At 41.5% G+C, this 20,443-nt stretch overlaps 1 protein-coding gene across 5 annotated transcripts; it reads right to left on the minus strand.

Annotated features, from left to right (window-relative positions):
• Positions 1-1,240: 1,240 nt before the first annotated feature.
• ACOX1 (acyl-CoA oxidase 1) lies at positions 1,241-20,436 on the minus strand. Of its 5 annotated transcripts, none has more exons than XM_086624266.1 (14): positions 20,312-20,436; positions 19,015-19,174; positions 10,009-10,169; positions 8,150-8,257; positions 7,503-7,622; positions 6,812-6,927; positions 6,448-6,617; positions 5,957-6,119; positions 5,097-5,287; positions 4,674-4,853; positions 3,918-4,023; positions 3,687-3,830; positions 2,604-2,810; positions 1,241-1,579 (listed from the first exon to the last, which is right to left on the minus strand). In XM_086624266.1, the coding sequence occupies exons 1-14, from the start codon at positions 20,427-20,429 to the stop codon at positions 1,529-1,531; spliced, it is 1,995 nt and encodes a 664-aa protein (XP_086480392.1). In that variant the 5' UTR covers positions 20,430-20,436; the 3' UTR covers positions 1,241-1,528. The 5 variants fall into 5 exon arrangements, with proteins under 5 accessions (XP_086480392.1, XP_086480393.1, XP_086480395.1 ...); XM_086624267.1 differs by lacking the exon at positions 10,009-10,169 and adding an exon at positions 13,082-13,242; XM_086624269.1 differs by lacking the exons at positions 10,009-10,169; positions 19,015-19,174; positions 20,312-20,436 and adding exons at positions 13,082-13,242; positions 13,344-17,640; positions 17,894-19,005.
• Positions 20,437-20,443: the final 7 nt, after the last annotated feature.

The raw sequence follows: 20,443 nt of genomic DNA on the forward strand, positions 1-20,443 counted from the left end.
TTGATTATTTTATTTAAAATTAAATATTTGTCTCTCATGTGAAGCCAAACATTGTGTGTGATCATCGTCAGTGCCAGGAAAAACTCCTCCACGAAAACCAATCCAAAATCGGAGACTTTAACAGATACCAAAGCTGTCAGAGAACCAGCTTCTCAGATGATGCCTCGGAACTGCAGGATTTGGGTTTATGCTGAAGCTTTTTAGCATTTTAAGCTCAAAGTTGCTCTTATTTCTTGTGAAGAAAGGTTTTATTGTTACTGGACAGAGTTATTGGTGTTGGAAAACAGCAATGATTTTGCTTAGTTGTAGTTGCACTGATTTCACTGGGCACCAGGAGGTTCTGTTAAAAGGTAAATCTTTCATCTGTTAATCCACACAGCACCATGCAAGTCTCAAGTCAATATAAAAACAAAATTAAGTAAATCAGAGAAAGCTCCTTGGAAATGCATGTGTAGGAAAAAAAAAATCTGGACGCTTCACTTGGGATTGTCATTTTCTTGAAGAATGCCTTTAAAAAAACAGAAGAACATCGCAGAACTATTTGAAGACCCAAGGACCTCAGTCAACTGATTTCCACCCTCAAATACTTCATCATTCCAAGTCAAATTTGCAGTTTCTACCACTACTCGTGGTTTTTCACATCAAATCATCATAATTAACATTTGTAAAGTGCTTTGAGATAGTGCTATGAAAATATTAACAGTTCAAAAAAGGGCAGGTTACCTATTATCAGCATCTAGCTGATTATTACAACTTGTTTTTTTTTCCCCCCCTCAGAGCAGTATCACTATATTCTCCTTTGATTTCCTAGGAACAAAGAGTAAGGTGCCAGAGCTGGAGATGGCACACAGGCAAATGGAGTTTCTGCAGGGCAGTGAAAGAAGGATGTGGTAGAAAACACAAAAATGTCTTCTGGAAAGACGAGTGAAGCAGAGCTCCAGAGAAGGATGGGTATTTACTGCCCAGTTACATCAGGAAAGTAGTGCCACATGCAGACTCATGTGCACAAAACTATGCAGGAGGCTTTCTATCTAAACCATAAATACTTGCCAAACAAGGAGAAAGGTGGTGCTAATCTTTAAAAAAAAAATAAATTAAAAAAATCGAGACATTGATGCTTTCTAGAGGGAGGACATAACTACTCATTAGAAACTATTGCCTGAGGGCTGTTAACTACTTAGTAGTAAAATTCTGCTACCTTTCCAGTTGACAGTAGTAAAATTCTGCTACCTTTCCTCTCTCTAGTTAGCAGCTTCACAAAAGCAATCCTTGTATGAATCCATAAAGCTTTCCCAGATTTTTAAAAGGTTAATTTTACCATTATAATTGCACTTTAAAAACAGGCATCAATCCCTATGCACTCTCTCCAAACACCTCGATTTATAAAAGTGGAAAGAAAGGCTACAATTATTCACTGTCCTACAGCTACCAGGATTCAAAAGGTTTGATTTAAGTGTCTGAAGAAAGGATGCAAACACCCAATTTTCAGGTCAGGAAAAGTGTGCATTTAAAAAAAACCCAGCAGGCTTCACAGCTTGGCTTGCATGGGCTTCAGGTGTTTGTGGAAAGACTCATGAACCTGTAAAGAAGACAAGACAGTGGTTACAACAAGGTCAGGCCTGAGCTTTAAAACAGTTTTAGCTCTTTACATCTTGCAGTGTGTTTTTATACTAAGGAAATTTGAATCAGAGGTGCTCTGGAGATTCAAGAACAGCCAGCTAAGTCCTGTATTTGAGTGTCTGTATGACACAAAGGATGAGAACATGAGCCAAAACAAATAGCCTCCCCACTACCCTTCTTGTAAGAAACAAAAAGATGCAAGACATCTTCTATCCATACAGACAGTTCTTTGGCATTTAATTGAAATAAAACTGGCAGAGGTCTCCTAAGGGGACTGTAATGAAGTTCCTAAACCCCAATGACTTCAGAAGCACAAAAAATTGAGCAAGTTCTGGTGGGATTTAACTACAATCACAGTCTCTGCCAGCCCATCATAGGAGATAAGTCTGTCCAAATCAAACAAAGGCGGTAAAGGCCACCGAGACAGGATTTAGAGTTGTTTTGGCTGATGGAAGAGGGACACCGACTCCCCTCAGCTCAGTGTCTTCTATTAGCTCAGCTGTAGCTACAGCCTTAGGGCACATACGCAACACCTGACACTTAAGTGCTACATGAAAGGGATTTATTTTCTTCTCCAGTCACTACTACTGCCTGATGGCACCGCAAGATGCCAGAAAACAGGTAAGGCTTTCACAGCTACTGTCATTAAGCAGAATTAACAGCAAGTGATAATTTCTTTTAAATTCAATGAGATTATTGAATCATCTCTAGGGAGAGTATGATTTCCTCCCTCAGCTGAGAAACTTAAAAGTATCCCACAGGGATGCATGTGAGGTACACATGGGAGAGTAACTGAAGAAGGTATGCTGAAAGCAGAGGAGCAGAAGTAGGTTGCTAGTTTTGGTCCATTATCACTAGTGACTTTTTTCCTCCCCCTTCATCAATTACATGCTGAGATCACTGGATGAAAATTAAAAACCGCTGAATTGGGTTATTTCTCCGGACAAGTGTGACCTAAAGATGAAGAAATAAAGTTTCTTTACCTCTGTTTTGTTGAGTGGGGATTTCTTTGCCCACTCAAACATGTTCTCATAGATGTTGCCATCGTATCGGCCGAGCACAGATCCAAGATGAACGTCATGAAAGTCAAAGGAGTCTACCAGTGCTACTGCATTGGGACGAATTACAGCCAAGAGCTCTTTCACACACTGGTTCACTTGAGTGATTTGGGAATCGTTTAGAATACCCGCCTTGGAAAAAAAAGAAGAAAAAAAAAAAGAGATAATCAGAAGAGTATGCAAGTTGCAAGAACCTTCCCTTCCCCTATGGTCTAACATAGGTCAGCTTTCCCTCCCACAAAAATGCAGCAGTTCACAAGATGCTTTTTTGGTTTGTTTTTTTAAATGCTAAATAATCAAACTGGCAATTTGCCATAGTGAAGAAGCAAAAGGAGATGCCTAGCACAACCCACCATAGTGCCCAACTATTTAATCTTTGATGGGAGACTCATTTTTTACAGAGTGACTGTATGTTAAATTCAGTAGCAAGTTTTCTTGAAGAATGTCTATATGCGTATATGAAATTCTTCCTAGTTTCAGAAAACTTTTGGTAAGCAGCAAAGAGAAAAATGGGAAGACAAAACATACATCTGCCTGAAGACAAAATAAAACACTGCTGCACTAATACCTTTTCAAACTGAAAGAATAAAGAAAAGTAACGCCTGACAATTTAAACCCATTCACTGAAGTACGGGTTAAGATTTGGAGTAAACTATGCCTCTCTTGTGCACTAATTTACAGATGCACACAGCTCTTAGAGCATGTTTAACACACATTTCCTTTATTAACTCCTTGCGTTTTAACTTACAACACCTGGTCACCAACTGGAAAACATTTAAGCCAGCCTAGACAGATGCCATGTTCCCATTTATCATCCAACTCTGCTTCTAGCAGATCACCAGGGAAACTTGACAAGAGCCTTCCATCAGACCTACACTGCTAACGGCCTTCTGGAAGTCAGCAGTCAAGATCTTACACCTAAGCATTCATGCAACTTTGCATTTAAAGCATCTTTGCAAACAGCAACTCTGGCTATAGAGATTTGAAGTGCTGGAGAAAGACACCAACCTGCAAGAAATCCCCTGTGTTCTTACTGATTCCATACAGTGCATACAGGAGACATAGGTCAGTCAGGACAGCACGGACAGCTGCATTACCGATCTCAGAGAGCTTTGCTGTGAAAAGCTTCACTATCACATAGTGACAGTGTGCCTACAAGAAATGAAAGGAAAGTGACTCAGGTTCACGAAGAAATGAAGAGCCTTTGTAGCACATTTCTGTATCAGGCACATCACTGACCTCAGATGCTCGCACAAGATCAACAGAAGTTCTGTTCCATGCATCCTCCTTGCTGTTTCTCTGGTTTAGTTCAGCTTGCAAATTCTTTGCTGCAGCTTCTACAAGTCTATTTCATAAAAGGAAGAAAAACAGATTACACCATAGCACCACATGAAAAGGATTACGTACACTGAATTTATACGGATTTCAGTCTAACACATCAGAAGAACTCAGAGGTCATGTGTCACGACTGAATACATTGCCTGGAGTGAGAAGCTGTGGCTCTAAAATATGTATCATCACTGCTGCAGCTAGAACATAGCTACAGAGGGGTAATACAACATTTGAGAGCACATATGTGGTGCTCACCTACATCTGAGTAGGTATTCATCTCTTCTACTCTCAACACTTCCTTTACAACAGACTTTAATATCAGGATTCTTTCTCTCCAGATAGATCTCTGAGCAGTTTGAGCAATGTTGGTATTTGCATGCTCAAATGTACTTTACACGTAAATGAGAAGAAGATATTTCAAATTGGAACAGAGAGCAGAGTTAACTAGGCTATGCATAGGCTGTACGTAGCCTCTTGTAACCTCAAAGCACTTAACACTGACCCCAATCTAGTAAAGCATGTCACTTCCTGAAAGCACCACAGAGCAAAGCTTTGCAAACCACAACTTGAGAATCCGACATCAACAGGACAGCGCATTACCACCATCTCCCAACAAACACAATTTTCTTGGTGCTTGGCTCAGCCTAGCAGGTGTGAGCTCACCGGGCAGCACGTGCTTTGTAGGCCTCCACCAAGCTGGCTGGATCATTGAGCCGCACAGTCACAGATCTGGCAGCCACATGCTGTGGCTGAATGCGTTGCCTGGAGAGATCGTTAAGGTAGGACACCATGCCAGTAACCCGCTGTCCAGAGCTAACTTGGGTGTAGCTTTTGACAAGGAATCTGAAAATAGAGACAACGAATAGCAACTCTTACGAGTTATTTGAAGAGAGAGAAGTCATCTTACCTAGGGTCAGACTAGCAAAGAACCGTTGATAGGCATATATTGTCTGTCAAAAATAGGGCAAGGGACAGAAACACGAGAAATCAGTTTCATGGTAATACGGGATACTCTTCTGCTCATCACTTCAGCCACAGAGGCAGTAATGCCAAGGCAAGAATGTCTCTAGACAGAAGCTACCGTACCTAGCTGTTTGCAGCATCATGACAGTGTTTTCTCCCTCATAGGTGCAGGATGGGGTGAATGTGACATAGATGTCAGGAATGCCACTGCAGCGAGAGTAGCCATGCCCACCACATGCCATCCGACATTCCTCAATGCCAGCATTGACAGCCCAGGAAGTGAACGCCTTCAGGCCTGCTGTCAGCGCATGGAGCTGATGGACAAAAGCAAAGCCAGTTTAGATTTTTTTTATTTTCCATTCTTACTTTGCACACGTACATGCCAAGTACTGCAGCTCCCAGGAAAGAGTAGTGTCAACACCATCCTTCCAGTGTCCCACAGCATCTTGTTTTTCTTGTAAGGATGCTTTCCTACCCCATCCTTTCTGTCTCTACCTATCACGTCCAAGACTGTTTTCAATTGCCTATTATCACATTAGGTTCTCAGACAGAACCTCTAAATGAAAATTGATGTTTTACAGCGCTAACCCCTCAGTATGGTACTGATACCTTTCATCAACACACCAGTTCTATCCTAGTGACTTGGAAGAACAATCAAGAAGCTACAGCACAAGCATAAGACCAGTCTTAACTCCACTCCCAAGCAATATGCTTCATTCCCAGAAAGTCAACCACTTTTTTTTTTAAAAAAAAAGTATATTCACAGTAGCTTTCTCACTGTGCATTACTCCCTATTTCTTTGTAAAGGGCTGTTAAATGAATAGTGCAAATAAAGAAATAAAAGTCACTAGCACATACTGGGCTCGGGATCTCTGAATCTAAAGAATTACAAGATGTCTCATGGGTGAAAGCCAAAAAGGCTTGAAACCTTTTCTCCCACACTGTAAAGAAACCTTACATAAAATCAACAGAGGACACAGTACCTCTGGCAGCTCGCTCAGATCCCCTTCATTGATGTCTCCACTAATACGATGATAGGTGTCTTTTATGTAGGCTCCCACAAAGTGAAAAGCATATGCTGCTGCCAGGAGAGGAAAGAGTTTGTATTGTTGGGTCTGATAATCCAAAATCTGGGGTTCTGGTTCCCTGGAGCAAAATGCAGATGAGTTAGTATGCCAGTGGCTAGCACACTGCTGTGAAGTCCTATTCAACTCCAAGTAGCTTCTCCACTTGCACAGTGCAAGCTGCACCTGTATCAAGCCAGACTATCTAAGACCATACAGCAAAAGCCTCTGGCAGGGTGAAGGCATTTTGGCAGTTAAGAATGAAAGAATGATCACTTCCTGGGATGAAACGGTGTTTTGAAACTGTCGAGTGCCAAAGCAAACAACAGCAGCCACAGCCCCTCTTCCTTCCAGTATTTGCAAGTTTTCCTTCAGCACTTAAGGCTACTCTTTTACCTCACTGCACTTACCCTGGCTTTAGCTCGGACTGGTGTCTCACTGCGCTGTAGCGGATGGCGATGGTACAAGCCCGGGACAGGCAGCGAGCTGCATCACCTACAATGAAAGATCGGATGAACACCATGGTCCCGTAGGTTAGCTTGTCACTGAGGGGTTTCACATAGGTGCCATCTGGTTCAACCTACAAAAAAAAAAAAATTGCAGTCTGTTGATTTTTAAAAAGTTTCCTTCCTTTTACATATTCACATGTCAAGCTCTAAACTCATCAGGTAGCACTTAAAAGCAACCTACAATCCTTTTGGTACACTATTCAAACACATGAGCGCGCTTGAAGTGTCTGTTTCTAAGAGCATATGCTGAAATTCACTGCTTTACCTGGGCATGTTTCATCAGCATGTTTTCCCGAGGAATTCTGAAGTTTTCCATTTTCAGGTAGCCATTATCCATTTCATCATAACCAAATTTTGGTCCAATGTCACCCACTGTAATACCTGCCACAGACAAAACTGCTTGCATTAAGAAACGGGAACTAAACACCACATGAGAGGTTCAAGTCTTCTCCAATAAAGAGACTGTTTAGTTTTCTAGCAAGTCCTGGCATTGTTAGGAGTAACAGCCAACTAGAATCTTAATCTCTTTGATGGAAAAGTGGACATCAAAACATGGGGATCTTCATAATTTACATGCAGTCCTACTATTCAGTCACTGGGGAGCTGTCTCTAAAGATCGTCCAGCTCACTTCTAGCTAGAGAATGATGAAAGAAAGGCATTCTTTCCCTTTCAGAAAGCAAAAGGACATGCTGCCTCACAGAATGCACAGCTGGGAAACAGAGAGAATCAAATCCCAAACTAACCTTCACATTGAAAGCGTGACACAAAAGACGACTTAGTGGTAGTTCAGTCATAAGAAAGATTCCTTTAAGGCCTGGGATCTACGATCTACTCATTGAAATCAGCTAGTGAAACAAGCCATGGACATTAACAAGACACATTCAGCTCTATATAGCTGGAGAGAAACAGATCTAACATATTCCACGAGTGCTAAACCCTTAACATTGATTTTTACCTGGCAAAGGTTCATGGGTGTCCAGGTGCCGTATGGGAACAATGAAGGCATGCAGTCCTTTGCACTGGCCCTGAGTGTAGAGCTGAGCCAGAACAATGGCATGGTTCGACGTCTTTCCAACTGCAAAAGGAGTGAGGGTCAGAAGGAAAAAAAACAGTTAACATACTTATATACATAGAGTCTCCTTCCTTAAAGCAGGATCTGAGACTACCTCAACCACATCATGTGTTAGAAAACCAGATTTACAACACTGGTTATCATCCGAATTCTACAGCTAGACAAACAATGTTGCTCAAGTCAGTGAAAGTTGCACAACACGATTCTCTTGACTATGCAATACCAAGTCCTTGGCAAACCTGCAAGTGGAGCTGAAGGAAGTGTAAAGATTTTGATACAATTGACCAAAAAATTACATGAAATCCATACAGTGTGAATGATTCTGGGAAACTGAATTCAGAGCACACAGATAATCCAAAGTTTTAGTAGGCTTTGAGAAACCTGTTACTTGTTGTGCAAGAGTAACTGCCTTTCTGCTAACTCTGTGGATCAACCTTCAATCATCGTTCCATAGATATAACACGTATGACATGAGCTCCTTAAGTTTTCCCATACATCTTCCAGACTTAGACACACAGTGATGCACTTACGTCCACCTGGCCACCACTTAATGGAGGTCACAGTGGGGCTGTTGAGGATGAATTCCTGAGTAGCAGGGTCATAAGTAGCTGTAGTTTCTAGACCCCGAAGATGGGTTCCTGAAAATAAGCAAAATGCACTGTTTTGGCAGAAAGTCAGTCACAAAATTGAAACAAGGACAGAAGTGGACAATGGAAAGTTGAACTCCAGTAGTAATGTACAAATTTTAACTTTGCTTTTAGGCTGAAGTACTAAATATCAACCAATTAAGGAAGAACAAGCGAGAGTCGGATCATATTCTGGGACGTGAAGCCAATTCTCTGAAAACAAGGGGCTTTTTTTCCCAGTGGTCTAAGACTAGTTTTCCAAGCACCTCCAATCTGACACCTTTTTGCTATTACACACCAGAAGCCCCTTCTTGGTTAAAAAGGTACACAAAACCACGCTCGCTTGGATTTCACTAAAACTGAAGTCTGATTAATTGCAAAATAAAAATCATATACTCTTCAGCCAAGAGGTGGAATAAGTAGTGTCCGTCATCTCTTTATTCCCTCATCAGGCCAAATGAGGGAATGAGTTTCTCCCAAATGAGATCATCCATAGCTCCAAGACAGCAAGTAATGGCATGCATATGCCAGGGTACCAATGCAGGTAGATGAAGAGACTGCAAAAAGATCACGGTAAGAATTCCAGGAACAATCTTTGTCTTCTGCCCCCAGCTCTTTACTTCACACGCACCTGCCTCAGCAGTGGCTCCGTCCCTGCATTTGTTTAAAAAAAAAGTAATCACTGGGCCTACTTGCTTCAACTAGACAAGCTGCAAACACTCCTGATAGTCTGAACTGACAAAGCAAGATAGAGCCAGTGACTCTACACAAAAGCTTCAACATGAAAAAGGATATCACCTTGATGCATCCACATTTCCAAAGCATGGAGCTTAATGGCAGACTTCCACAGGCAGTTTAACACAGACTTACTTTGCTGGTAAAGGATCTTCAAACCTCACTAGTTGCAAGAGATTCTCCACAGACTTGCAGTTACTTTACGCTTCGTATAGTCTCTACATTTCACTTCAGCACAAAGGTGAATCCTGCTCATTTTTAGAAATTTTCATACGCAACTCTCAGATGCCAAAATTAAGGTTTCCCAAGACATAATATCCTCCCTTTGAAACTTGGATTAAAAGTCTTGCAATCACAATACTGCTGGAGTTATCAAGATCCATTTCAAAGCTTGAAAGCAAAGGAACAGTGACAAAGAACAAGGTCTACTTGAGGCAGATAATGAAAAAAACCACATTTCATGGTCCAGTAAAAAGAACACACGGGAGCAAACTAAAGAACTAGAGGAGTAAAGCTCCCCAGAAAACATGAGCATTGGAACCACGTCATCCACATGTTCTCTGATCCAAGGTCAGTATTGCTGATTCAGTTGCTTCAGTCCAATGAAGCAACTCTTACTTTTTTTGACACCTCTTTCAGTACTTTAAAGCTCTGTCCTTTTGTCTTCACACTGAACGTTAAGTAGAGCAAAGCAGAAATCCCACTGGAAAGAATGGTAAGTGTAGAAATGAACAGATGTCATCAAACTGACATCACCATAGCCACATGAAATAACCTACACTGGTTTGAATGGCACAAGAGGAGCACTCAGCATGCTCGCATGTAGAACTACAGACATCCAACTCTCCCACAGGAGAGAAAAAAGGGCGAGCAGCACATGGCGTAACGATCTATGAAAAATTTGAGAGGCATTCCGCTTTTCCCTATAGCCACAAGGGCATGCAGAAAGGCTGCGGGGTAAACACACACCATTTTTCCCAGGCAGGGGAATCCATTCTTAGAAATAGCATTTAGTGAGGGTACTGTACCATGGCCCATCTCAGTCTGGGCATAAGTGCCAATGATCTCCAGGTTCCAGGCAGGCATGAAGAAGCGATCCTGCTGCTCTGGGGTTGCCTGGGTGACAAGGGTGGGGAGGAACATGCCCAGATGAAGGTCCAGAGGCTCAGGCCGTCCACGATGAACAGAACTGTGAAGAAGTGTCATGGGATGGGAATGCGAAGGGAATGTTATGGGAGGGAAGCAAGCATGAGGATTCATGGTGGAGATTCAGGAAGAGACAAAAAGAAAAAAAATGATTCGTGTGTAAATCAGAATTCAGCAAGTGTATTTTAGAAAGCCAGAGCACTGTCCTTTTCTCAGGCCTGAATAATAAGAAAATACAGTTACTCTGAAATAAACATGCTGCAATGTATTTCTTTCTAATCATTCATAAAATGCATTTGCAACATTCCTATATTTTTGTGTGCCACAATTGATAAAAAAAGGATGAATCCAAACCAAAAGAAAGACCAGACCTTCACTATGGTTTGGAAACCGGAGCATCCCTAAGTTAAACAGGCTGAGTCAGAACGTCAGTTTGTTGAAGATGTGATCCGGCTGGCTGAAGCAAGCCTTCATCCAGAGATATGAAGTCCATTTCTTTTTTTCCCCCATGGTTTGAGGGTAGAACCTGGTAGAAGTCCCAGTTTTTCCAGCTGAATGAGCTAGGTTTTCACTGAACTTTTTTTTTTTTAAAAAAATCCTAACTGTCTGTACTATCTACTTCACTTTTTTTAAATTACAGATCAGACACAACTAGTGTATACTACATAGCAACTCAACTCCCTTCAACTTGTGCTGTTTTTAAAAGCTCTCAAAAGGACAGTGCTCTGCATGTTAAAGTCAAAGTTGTGAACATAAACAACTTGGCAAGAAAGCCAACATTTTTCAACTTGTAAATCACCAGCACAAAGTCTCTCCAACTAAAACATGTTTCATTAGAACTACTCTTTGTCCAAGTTCTATCAAACACCACTATTGGGTAATCAAGTGGTCTACTAAGTTTTTTGATATAAAGAATTACATGCTCACTAAATCTTTAAGTCTTGGTAGCTTTGAGTATTAAAATAGTGGGGACATAGATTGAGGATCAGTACCTTCTGTACAAAGGTTGTCCATCTGGCACATTTACATATGAAACAATGTAATTGGTCTTTAACAGGAATACATATATATTTCCATGAGATATGCATTATGAGAAGAGTGCTGATCTGAGCTCAGCTCAAACTCAGCTGGTATTCTTACCAAAATGTTACCTCCAAACACATTAACACGAACTGGCTCTAGCCCTAGAGCTTTCTAACAACTCTACTTCTATTCTTTGATATTCTCAGGCACCTACAAACAAATTCAGCCAGCCAATAAACCCAGCAGCAATGCTTTCTAAGCTTTTTGACTGAACAGGGACCAAACTCGACAAGGGCCTAACAGGTTACCAGGAATACTAGATTTTAAGTGGGTTCAGTACTGGTGAGAGGTACACAGCTGACAGTCAAAGACAGGAAGAAAATCCTCATTGACTAGCATTAGCTAGAAACTAGGTAGAACAGTAGAGTATTTTCATTACTCCTTCATGTTTCCTTTTCAGCCCTGTGCTATTTGTGTTTTTTTTTTTTATTTTATTTTTTTCGAGAGACTAATTCTCTATGGAATAGGTTAAAATCAACACATGCTATCAAGTAGGTACTTACTAAGATAAAACTGAGTAACAACTCATTCAAGCTAGGATTTGATTCAATAATCCAGAGACCTGTTTGCCCATCACCAGTTTCTAAACATCAGGATTCAATTAAGCAGAGCTCAGTAACAATTATTGCAGAAGCTTTACCAATGAAGTCGTTAGATTCTCAACATTCACGGCAGGAATGCCAAACAGCTGCATTTTAACTGTTCAGCACAGAACAGTTAAAAGTATATTTACTTTACCATACTATCACCATATTAGTTCTTACTAATTTTACCATCAAACAACATTAGAACTAAAAGGAAACCAGACCATCACCAGCCAAGAAAGTGCAATGATCTCATGTGAAACAGCAAGTCAAACAAATCACTTTGGTGTGGATGTGCATCTAATTTAAAGCAGCTGGTGCGAAAAAGCAAACAAGGTCAGCAGGCTCTTATTGTTGCCATCCAGTTGTCTCTCAGCTTCTGGTGTTGAGGTTTGCTCACTCCACCTCTCCCAAGCAGAACAGATGACAGGATTTCCTCCACTGCATCTTCTACAAACGTTTCAGCTGCCATGAGCAGCTGCAACTGAACAGCCAGGCAACTGGCTTTACCATTTAACTTTTGCAGTTGTCCAGACTTGTACGTATCATGCTTGCCAAGTTTAGATGCCAGCACAAGCATTGGAGTCTTTGGTTTGTTAAACTATTCTTGCCAGTACTTAACAGCCATAATTCCAGATTTCGGGCTAAAAAACTGATTTCTGATCCATTAAATGTTCTTCCATTTGAAGAAGTGACAGTCATTTTCAACAATAGTAGGAATAAGACATTTTTCTTCTTTGAAACCACGATCTTTGCATGAAGTTGTACAGCTGCAATGGAATATCATCTGGAAGAGAAGTGCTTGGGGCAAAAGCATACCTTACTTTCAAAAACAAGAAGGCACAACCTCGCCACGCTATGTTGCATCTAAAGGTATACTTCTGACCTGTTCACGCAGGCCAGCCATGTGCTAAGAACTCGTAAGTACACATGCTCCCAATTCAGGCAAAAATAAAACCTGCAGTACTGCTGACTGACATGTTCCAACCAGTTTACGTGAAATTCAGACTCCCGGGCCTTAGAACCACCTCCTCATCTTAAACCAAAGGTAAACAACTACAAAATCAGTGATCAGCTAAGAGGTGCATTCTGGAAAAGACCAAAACTAACTCTGTGATTGTTAGGATGTGAAGAAATGAAGCAGCTGACTGGCTACAGGGCAGGAAACATCAACAGTTAACCAAACTATTTCACCTCTCCCCTTGTAGAATTACCTAGGGAACATCATCAATTTACAAACTGGAGTTACAGAAAAAAGGTTACCCATTGATCCCTGAAGGGAACTAACCATGTCCCAATTCGGTTTGGGCGTAGGTGCCAATTATCTTGACTCCATGGACCAGAGGCAGCCATTTCTCCTTCTGAGCATCAGTCGTTTGGATCTCTAAGGTTTTTTGAAACATGCTGAAGTGGAGACCGAAAGGTTCAGGAAAATTGCCCAAGCATGTTCTACAGGAGAGAAATAGAGGGATCTGGATCTCAGTCTTACTGTTTCTGTGATCCTGAAAGGCTTTTCTCCAACTGTAGCATAAGATAAATAATGTCTTTACCTATTTCAACCTTTTTTTATCATACAAGCAATCTCCAAACGCGGAGGCATCACAAGCAATGCTAATGGGGAGATAAATGTTTCTTTCAGGCATTTTCTTCACCCCACAAATTGTGCTGTTGCTATGTAAACGGAAAAAAAATATTATTCTACAAAGATTCATGGGGAACTTAAAAGTGAGGACATGAAAACCAAATTATTTTCTCCCCCATCTCCCACGGTTGGTAGGAATAAATCCCACTGCTGCTGGTAGCCTAGAACTAGGTCGTTATTAGCTTGAAGCACTATGTACTGAAAAGGAAAAGGCTTCTTGATTCTTGAAAAGGTGACCAAAGGCTTTTCAGAAAAGCTCTGTATTACCTGTAGCTGCTTCTATCAGTTGTGAGATCAGGAACTCACCTTCAATTAAAATTACTGTTACAGGCTAGCGCTGGAGGGAATGGAAGGAAAAAATCAGACATTTTAGGTGTGCTTCATCAAAACATAAGTTATTTCACGAGAGAAAGCTCTGTTAATTTAGCAGCCACAATGGCGGGCAAAGTACATTCTCAATTAAAACAAGCTCCATAACGCAAACGTGCTAGAAAGTTTCATGGTGTAAAAGCTACGTAGTAAATGACAGCATCTTCCCTTCAACATGCTGCAGCCTGAACAGTTTTTTAATCTTCAATCTACTGTGCATGAATGCTTATTCCACCAAAACCCTAAGATGGAGGAAGAAAAAATGAGCGCTCTGCATGAATACCTACATGCAAGATCTCTCCCACCTGCTCAAGACACCTTCAAGGGAAATACATCCTTCCATCGAGGTATTAACACCTGCCCAGGGAGCACATTTGAGAGTTTGTTGCCAACAAAGATCCACACTGCATAGCAGATGTTATGCACGTAGTTTGTAAAATTACAGCAGCATTTGTGATTGGCATTTTACACCATGCCTGGAATGACCGCTTGGGAACAGAGGATAATTACCTCTGAAACTCAGCCTTACGGTGAGAGAAAGCAGGGCAAAGCTGCTTCAGCACCAGCAAACTGCGTGTTGAAGACACTTATTTTAAACGGAACAGTTTTTAAATGGACAAGACTGAATGATCCATGGATTTTTCCAGAAGCAAAACTATTGTAATTAAGTAATCTAATGCTGGTGATTAATGCATTAACTGTGCTTGAAGCTGGTGTAAGTGCAGGGACAGCATCTGGAGTTCTTGAGGCAGACAGTTCTTTTGCCTGACAGTATTCCATTGACTACAGTAGCACGTGTTCACAAAGCCAAAGTTATCAGGGTGACCAAGGGCTCAAAAAAACGCTACAGGGACAGCAAGACAGAATATTTTTCAGCATTCCTGTGGTTTCCTACATTTAGTCCAGGACCCATATAGCAATAGGAGCACTCACTGCCTACAGCACAATTACTGTGCATCTATTCCTTGGGCCCAAAAAGGACAAACCTACAGGGAGAAAATGAGTGCTGACTTTGAAAATACACCACTTCAGGGCAGCTTGGGAAGAGTTTCTTCTCTCATAGTTCTATGTGTATTTTCAGAAGCCATTGAAAGAACTTGTGAAAAAGGTGCAGCACTTGCTTTGCTATCAGAAAAATCAGGTCAGACACTGCTTCTTTGAAGGTAACGCTCCAGGAAAAAGAAAAAAATCTTCTTAAAGGTACATCAGTAACTTTCTCTGCCTATCACCAAGTTTAATCGCAAGTGCCAGATATTTCATGCTTAACTAGCACCTTCTCTGATAGGAGTACAAAGGATGACATTTTGTAAGCAGATACTTTAACATCCCTGTGTCAGAAGGTCATACTATTTCACTGACTAAACACGCAGCACTTCAACAGCTTCTTGCATTAACGAAGCTGAAAGCAGAACTGGAAGCTAGCTAATTTACAGCAGAAGCTTTTCTTCTTTGCGTACTCCACACTGAATGATTAGGTTTTTCTTAACACGTCTTTTTAACTTGAATGACGGCGAGAGAGAAGCCTGTTTTCCTCACAACACAGAGCATACAGGAGATGTATTAGCTGTGAAGGGAAGAACAACAAGTTTTCTTTCCTTCTTTTTCCTTCTCTGAACTCTTACTCCTTCCCCTCCCAATTTCCACGTTTCCACTATCTATACAGCTTGTTCTCTAAAGGCTGCATTGTGCAACTGTTCCAGTACTGTGCTATATTGAGACAGAATGTGGCTAGCTGCATCTAGCACTAGCCCTTTGATCAGTGACCAACAATCACCTTGTTGGTCTGAAGTCAGACTTGCTATGAGTCAGTGAGTCAAGAGGAGGGCTGCAGTTCCAAATCCACTTACAGGAGAAGGATGTGCAATAATACGCTACTTTGGCAATATAGATCTTCCCAGATTTCACAGCAACCAATGCCACTCACAGAGTAAAAGGCACTTGTATTTGACAGATGAGTTTGATGGCATATCTACCAGTGAAGAGAGTACAACAGAAGCAAAGTCTATGTTTCCAGAGACTCCAAAGCTAAACGAACAATTGCAAAGACATTCTCAGGCTGCAGAACTGGGTCACAGAACAGGGTCATTTAGTTTTAAGCAAAATCTGCAAGCAAACTTTTCTAGCTTTTTGCAGTTCTTGAGGTAACTCCCTCAAGGAAAAGCATGAAAGGTTGCTTCAGTAGAGAAGGGGCAGGAGATATGTCTGACCTGCACTTAGTGGGCTTCAGAGTTAACAAATGCCACAGTAATAAACTCCTTTTCTAGCTGTATCAAAAAAACCAAGTCAGACTCCAGCAGTGGCTAGTAGGGCCCCTACAACAGTTTTTCTGGTGTGATTTGACAAAAGCTACTCCAGGCCCTAACTTTAGTGTCAAAATGAGAAGTAAGGACAAATTCTCACAGGAAAAGCACACATTCACGCAATACTTATGAACACACGAATTATCTGTTGACTTGCAGCTCTCAGATCTTCTCTTCTTCTGTGACCCAGTTTCTCCCAACTGTTTTCCACTTCTTCATTTAATCTCATTTTCTTCAATGGAGGTTATTTAAACTTGAAGGTGAATTAAAACTGTCCAGATTGCTCTCTTCAAAGAGCCATGCAGCATTACACATCAGAACAATTTCCCATTTTTCATGCTGACTTACATTTTACTGCATCTAGACTGTAAAAGAAATCTCAAATATTGGCACTTTAAGGCTACTGGTCTTCAAAAACTGTAGTCACAGCAGCAACTGCAGTGTTGACACATGTTAAGACACTGGAAGAATTCAATAGATGAGAAGCAATTAAAATGGCTTCTAAATATACTTAATAGATCCTCTTATGTATTGGGACCCAACAAAGCCCTTGTGAGAATAGGGAAGAGGAGCTGAATGCTCAACATGTCACAGCAGCATCAACTGTTTAAGCGTATCTCCGGGGCAGCTGAAGGAAGAAGCGTTTCTGATTGCCTACTCATAAATCAAGCTATAAAGTTGGTCACTCAGGGTACAAAGGTACCTAGTGAAGTTCTCGTAGTATATAAAAGCTACAGGAAAACAACTAGGTCAAAATTCTCAAAAATTGCATATGTAAATAAATCTGTCCCTGCTGTTTGGGGATAATCACAAGGCATGGGGCATTACTGGCAAAATATCTTAAGCTTCCATATGTAGAAATCTGATGGTCAAACACAATAAATACAACTTGACATCTGAATCAAGGACTTCAATCTATTTCATAAACTTAATTCAAGGTATGTCACAACAGCATATCCATTCAATTTTCCAGTTTCTCCAGGTTAGCTTTTACAGAAATTAAGTCCCTTCTAGTTAGAACCAATTAGCACGTTTGGATACGTGACAGAAATAAACTCGATTTTGCAAGTTGGGTGGAGTTCACCAAGTTTAAAAAACATTTGACACAGCAGGTGAGAAAGCAGGGGCAGATGTTAAAATGCAAATGAAATCAAAGGATGAAATAATAATCCTTTCATTTCTTCCATTTATTAAGCAGCAGTAAGCCAACATCCTCCCTTGCAAACACCAGTAAAGAATTCAAATCAAGAATATTAATAGTATGCAGTTCTTAGAGCAAACAAGCTTCACTTGTAGGTAAGAAGTATATGTACTGCTCTTCATTCTTCTACATGTTATCACAGAAGACACTGGAAACATACAGTCAGTCTACAGTAATTGCAATTATCTTCTGAAATCCTGAATGTCTGCAATTAGAATTGACTCTGGGAAAAATGTAAGCCTTCCTCATTATTTCAGTTGATATTAGATCATGAATTCTGGCTAGTCATACCTGACTATTAGTATCACATAAGAAATGTATGTGTTATTTGGTACCTATATGAAATATTAAGCTTTCATCCATTTAAAGTCAAGATATGCTGACTCTCAAGTAAGTTTATGGAAAGACAAAACTAGAGTTTATCATTTGACTACTTCAGAAAAGTCCTATTTTCATAAAATACTGTCAGTAATGCTATGAAAAGACAGCATTTACACTGCAGATGTCATTGAAATTTGCCGGCTGGTATACTGGATAGACTTCTCTGAATTTTCTCCACAAAAATAACTGAAGAAACTTCCCTATCACCTCCGATAATCCTTGTGCAGGAAAAATTAATGATTAACTTTTGCGATGCAGTACCTGAATAATCTAATACAGTCGTTGAACTTTTTCTTGTTATCATTGTCCAATGACGATAATTTTCAAAAGAACGTTTACCTTACTCCCACAAAAACTTTCATGACACAGGTCAGCATAGACCAATTTCTACAGCAGACAAGATGACTTCAACTATCTAGTCCCAATATTCATGCCCTGAGGCCAAGGACAGCTTTTCTACAAATCCAGTCAGAGGGGGCTTCCAATTCTACTGCTGCATTACTTAACGTAAACTGTTAATTTAATGTGCCAGAGGATATATTCATGGTATTATACCTGGATTTCTAGAGCTGTACAACGTCTCTGTTATGCAGTTTCTGTTTGATTTTATCAGAGTGAGTTTAATACAACTAAGCGGAGAAATATGTTAAAGGCAGGAACTAAGTTCCCTGCAAGCTGGAAGGAATGTAAAGGCCGTTTTATTTTTATTAACTTAACCCAAGGCTAATACTCTCATATAAACAAAAGGTCAGATACAAAAAAAGGCCTCTAGGTCAAAGGGAACCACTACAGCACCAGGAGCTTGGAGGAGGGAGATAGCACAGATAGTTATATATATATATAACTAACTACATATAACCAGATATAAGTTTATATATAACTTATAAGCTATCTTGGAATGTTTTCAGAGCGCCTGTAATGCAACTTTATTAGGTCTAAGTTCGAAGTGAAGTAATCAGCTTTAAGGTATCTCATTAGAAGCTGCAACCTCATCAGATCTATTCAGATTCAAAATATTTCAGTATATTTTTTATTCCTTTTGGAAAAAAACATATCGGACCACAAGTCCCATTTTTTACTTTCTGCACCATATGTAATAAAAAGGGTGTAACTATTAATGGTGCATTTCTGGTAAAAAAAATAATCTAAGAACACACAATATTCAGGAAATCGGGTTTCATCTGAAATTCACTGAAGCTGAGACTTCGGTGATCTTTCCTTCAGGTCTTTAGTTTCCTTTCGACAGCAAACATAGGAAAAAAGCACAACTCTAATGTCCTTGGTGATGATCAAAGCATACAGAAGAAGCAAACTCTACACCTAAGTACCTTTTAAACCAGAAGATCTCCTCTGGATCTGCAATTCCATATTCTCTTAACTTCATCACCATCAGAGAGCTCTTCCTGATGGCTTGCTCATAGCGTTGGCTACGGGACAGGAAGTTCAAATCCTCATGCTGGAAGTCAGGGTCATTAATAACTAAGGCCTCTGGGGACAGAACAGAAGAGGAAAACAAACTCAATTTCTACAAACCTAAACAGACAGTGTGCAAGAAATGATTCCGCATTTCACTTGCTGTATCTCAAGGTACAGATATGAGAAAATTAAAAATAAAAGTTAATGAAATGAGAAAGAAGTCAAAGCTCTTGGAGAGAGGGACTCTAGCAACAGGGCACTCTCCCATTACACACATAAACCACATTTTAAGTTTGGAGCACTCTGGAGTTAGCAAGTGGTTAATTCACTGACCTGCAGGCCCCTCAATAACAATCTCAAAGCCTCAAATATTCATCATTACTGCTGGATCAGACTGCCTCAAGATCCCCATACAACTCCTTGCAGAAAGGCACAGATACTATTCCCACTATGCCAACTGGAATCCAAGGTACTCAGAGGCGCAGACTTTCTCTGTCCCCTTTGGCACACAAGTTACACAACACCAGCCTCTGACAGTTCCACCCCAGCGCGTGCCGGGAAAATAAAGAGAATTGAGGTATTTCATTAATCTTGCGTATCCTGGAAGTGGTGAGCGGCAATCAGGTCATATTCATGCTGTTGGGCAAGAGTGTTCTAGGAAGGAAAAAGGAGGTGAGAAGGCCCAAGAGAAACGCCCCTGGGAAGCTGCCTCTCACCCTCTGGAAGAAGAGGAAAGAAAGAGGCCAAGGGGTCATTGCCCTATCAGGGCCACTCCAAACCCTTTCTGGGAAGAGGAGAAGGAGGAGACCAGGGACGTGACACTGCCGCCGCCCCCCTCTAACCCATTAGACAAAACCCCTTCCTTCGGGCAGCCCCCGCTCCACAAAAACCTCCTCCCCACGCCCTCCCGCCTCCACCCCCCGCCTCTCTCTCCACAACTTCCTCCTTCGGGTCTTCCTACCCTCAACAGCGGCTGCCCCGCCACCGTCACCCCGGTCTCCCTCTCCTCAGAGCCCTCCTCTTGGCTCTCCCCCTCTCCCCGCAGCCTCTTCCCTCCCCACACCCCCCCCATTAAACCCTTCTCCTCCCGCACAGCCTCCCCCAGGCCGCCTCCCCTCCTCACAGCCCCCCAGCCCGGACAGGCTCCGCTCCCCTCAGCTGGGGGCAGCGGGCCGGGAGAGGCGGCGACCCGCCCGGGGCCTCCCTCACCGATCTCCTTGCGGCGGCGAGTGCGCTCGGCGCCGCCGTCCAGGAGGTGGGTGATCAGCTCGGGCTGGAAGGTGGCGGCAGCGCGCTCCCTCCGCAGGTCCGGGTTCATCTTCATCATCGCGGCGGCGGCAG

The sequence above is a fragment of the Tauraco erythrolophus genome, chromosome 20 (assembly GCF_009769465.1).
Source record: "Tauraco erythrolophus isolate bTauEry1 chromosome 20, bTauEry1.pri, whole genome shotgun sequence".
Taxonomy (NCBI): domain Eukaryota; kingdom Metazoa; phylum Chordata; class Aves; order Musophagiformes; family Musophagidae; genus Tauraco; species Tauraco erythrolophus.

Bases quoted from the DNA above. Each gene is read 5' to 3' on its own strand.
- ACOX1 (XM_086624266.1), bottom strand. From the start codon at position 20,429: ATGATGAAGATGAACCCGGACCTGCGGAGGGAGCGCGCTGCCGCCACC. The intron at 8,258-10,008 runs GTACAGTACCCT...GCTTATTTTCAG, and splicing joins CCAGACTGAGATGGGCCATG to GAACCCATCTTCGGGGTCTA. The intron at 5,288-5,956 runs GTACTGTGTCCT...TTTGTCCATCAG, and splicing joins ATCTGAGCGAGCTGCCAGAG to CTCCATGCGCTGACAGCAGG.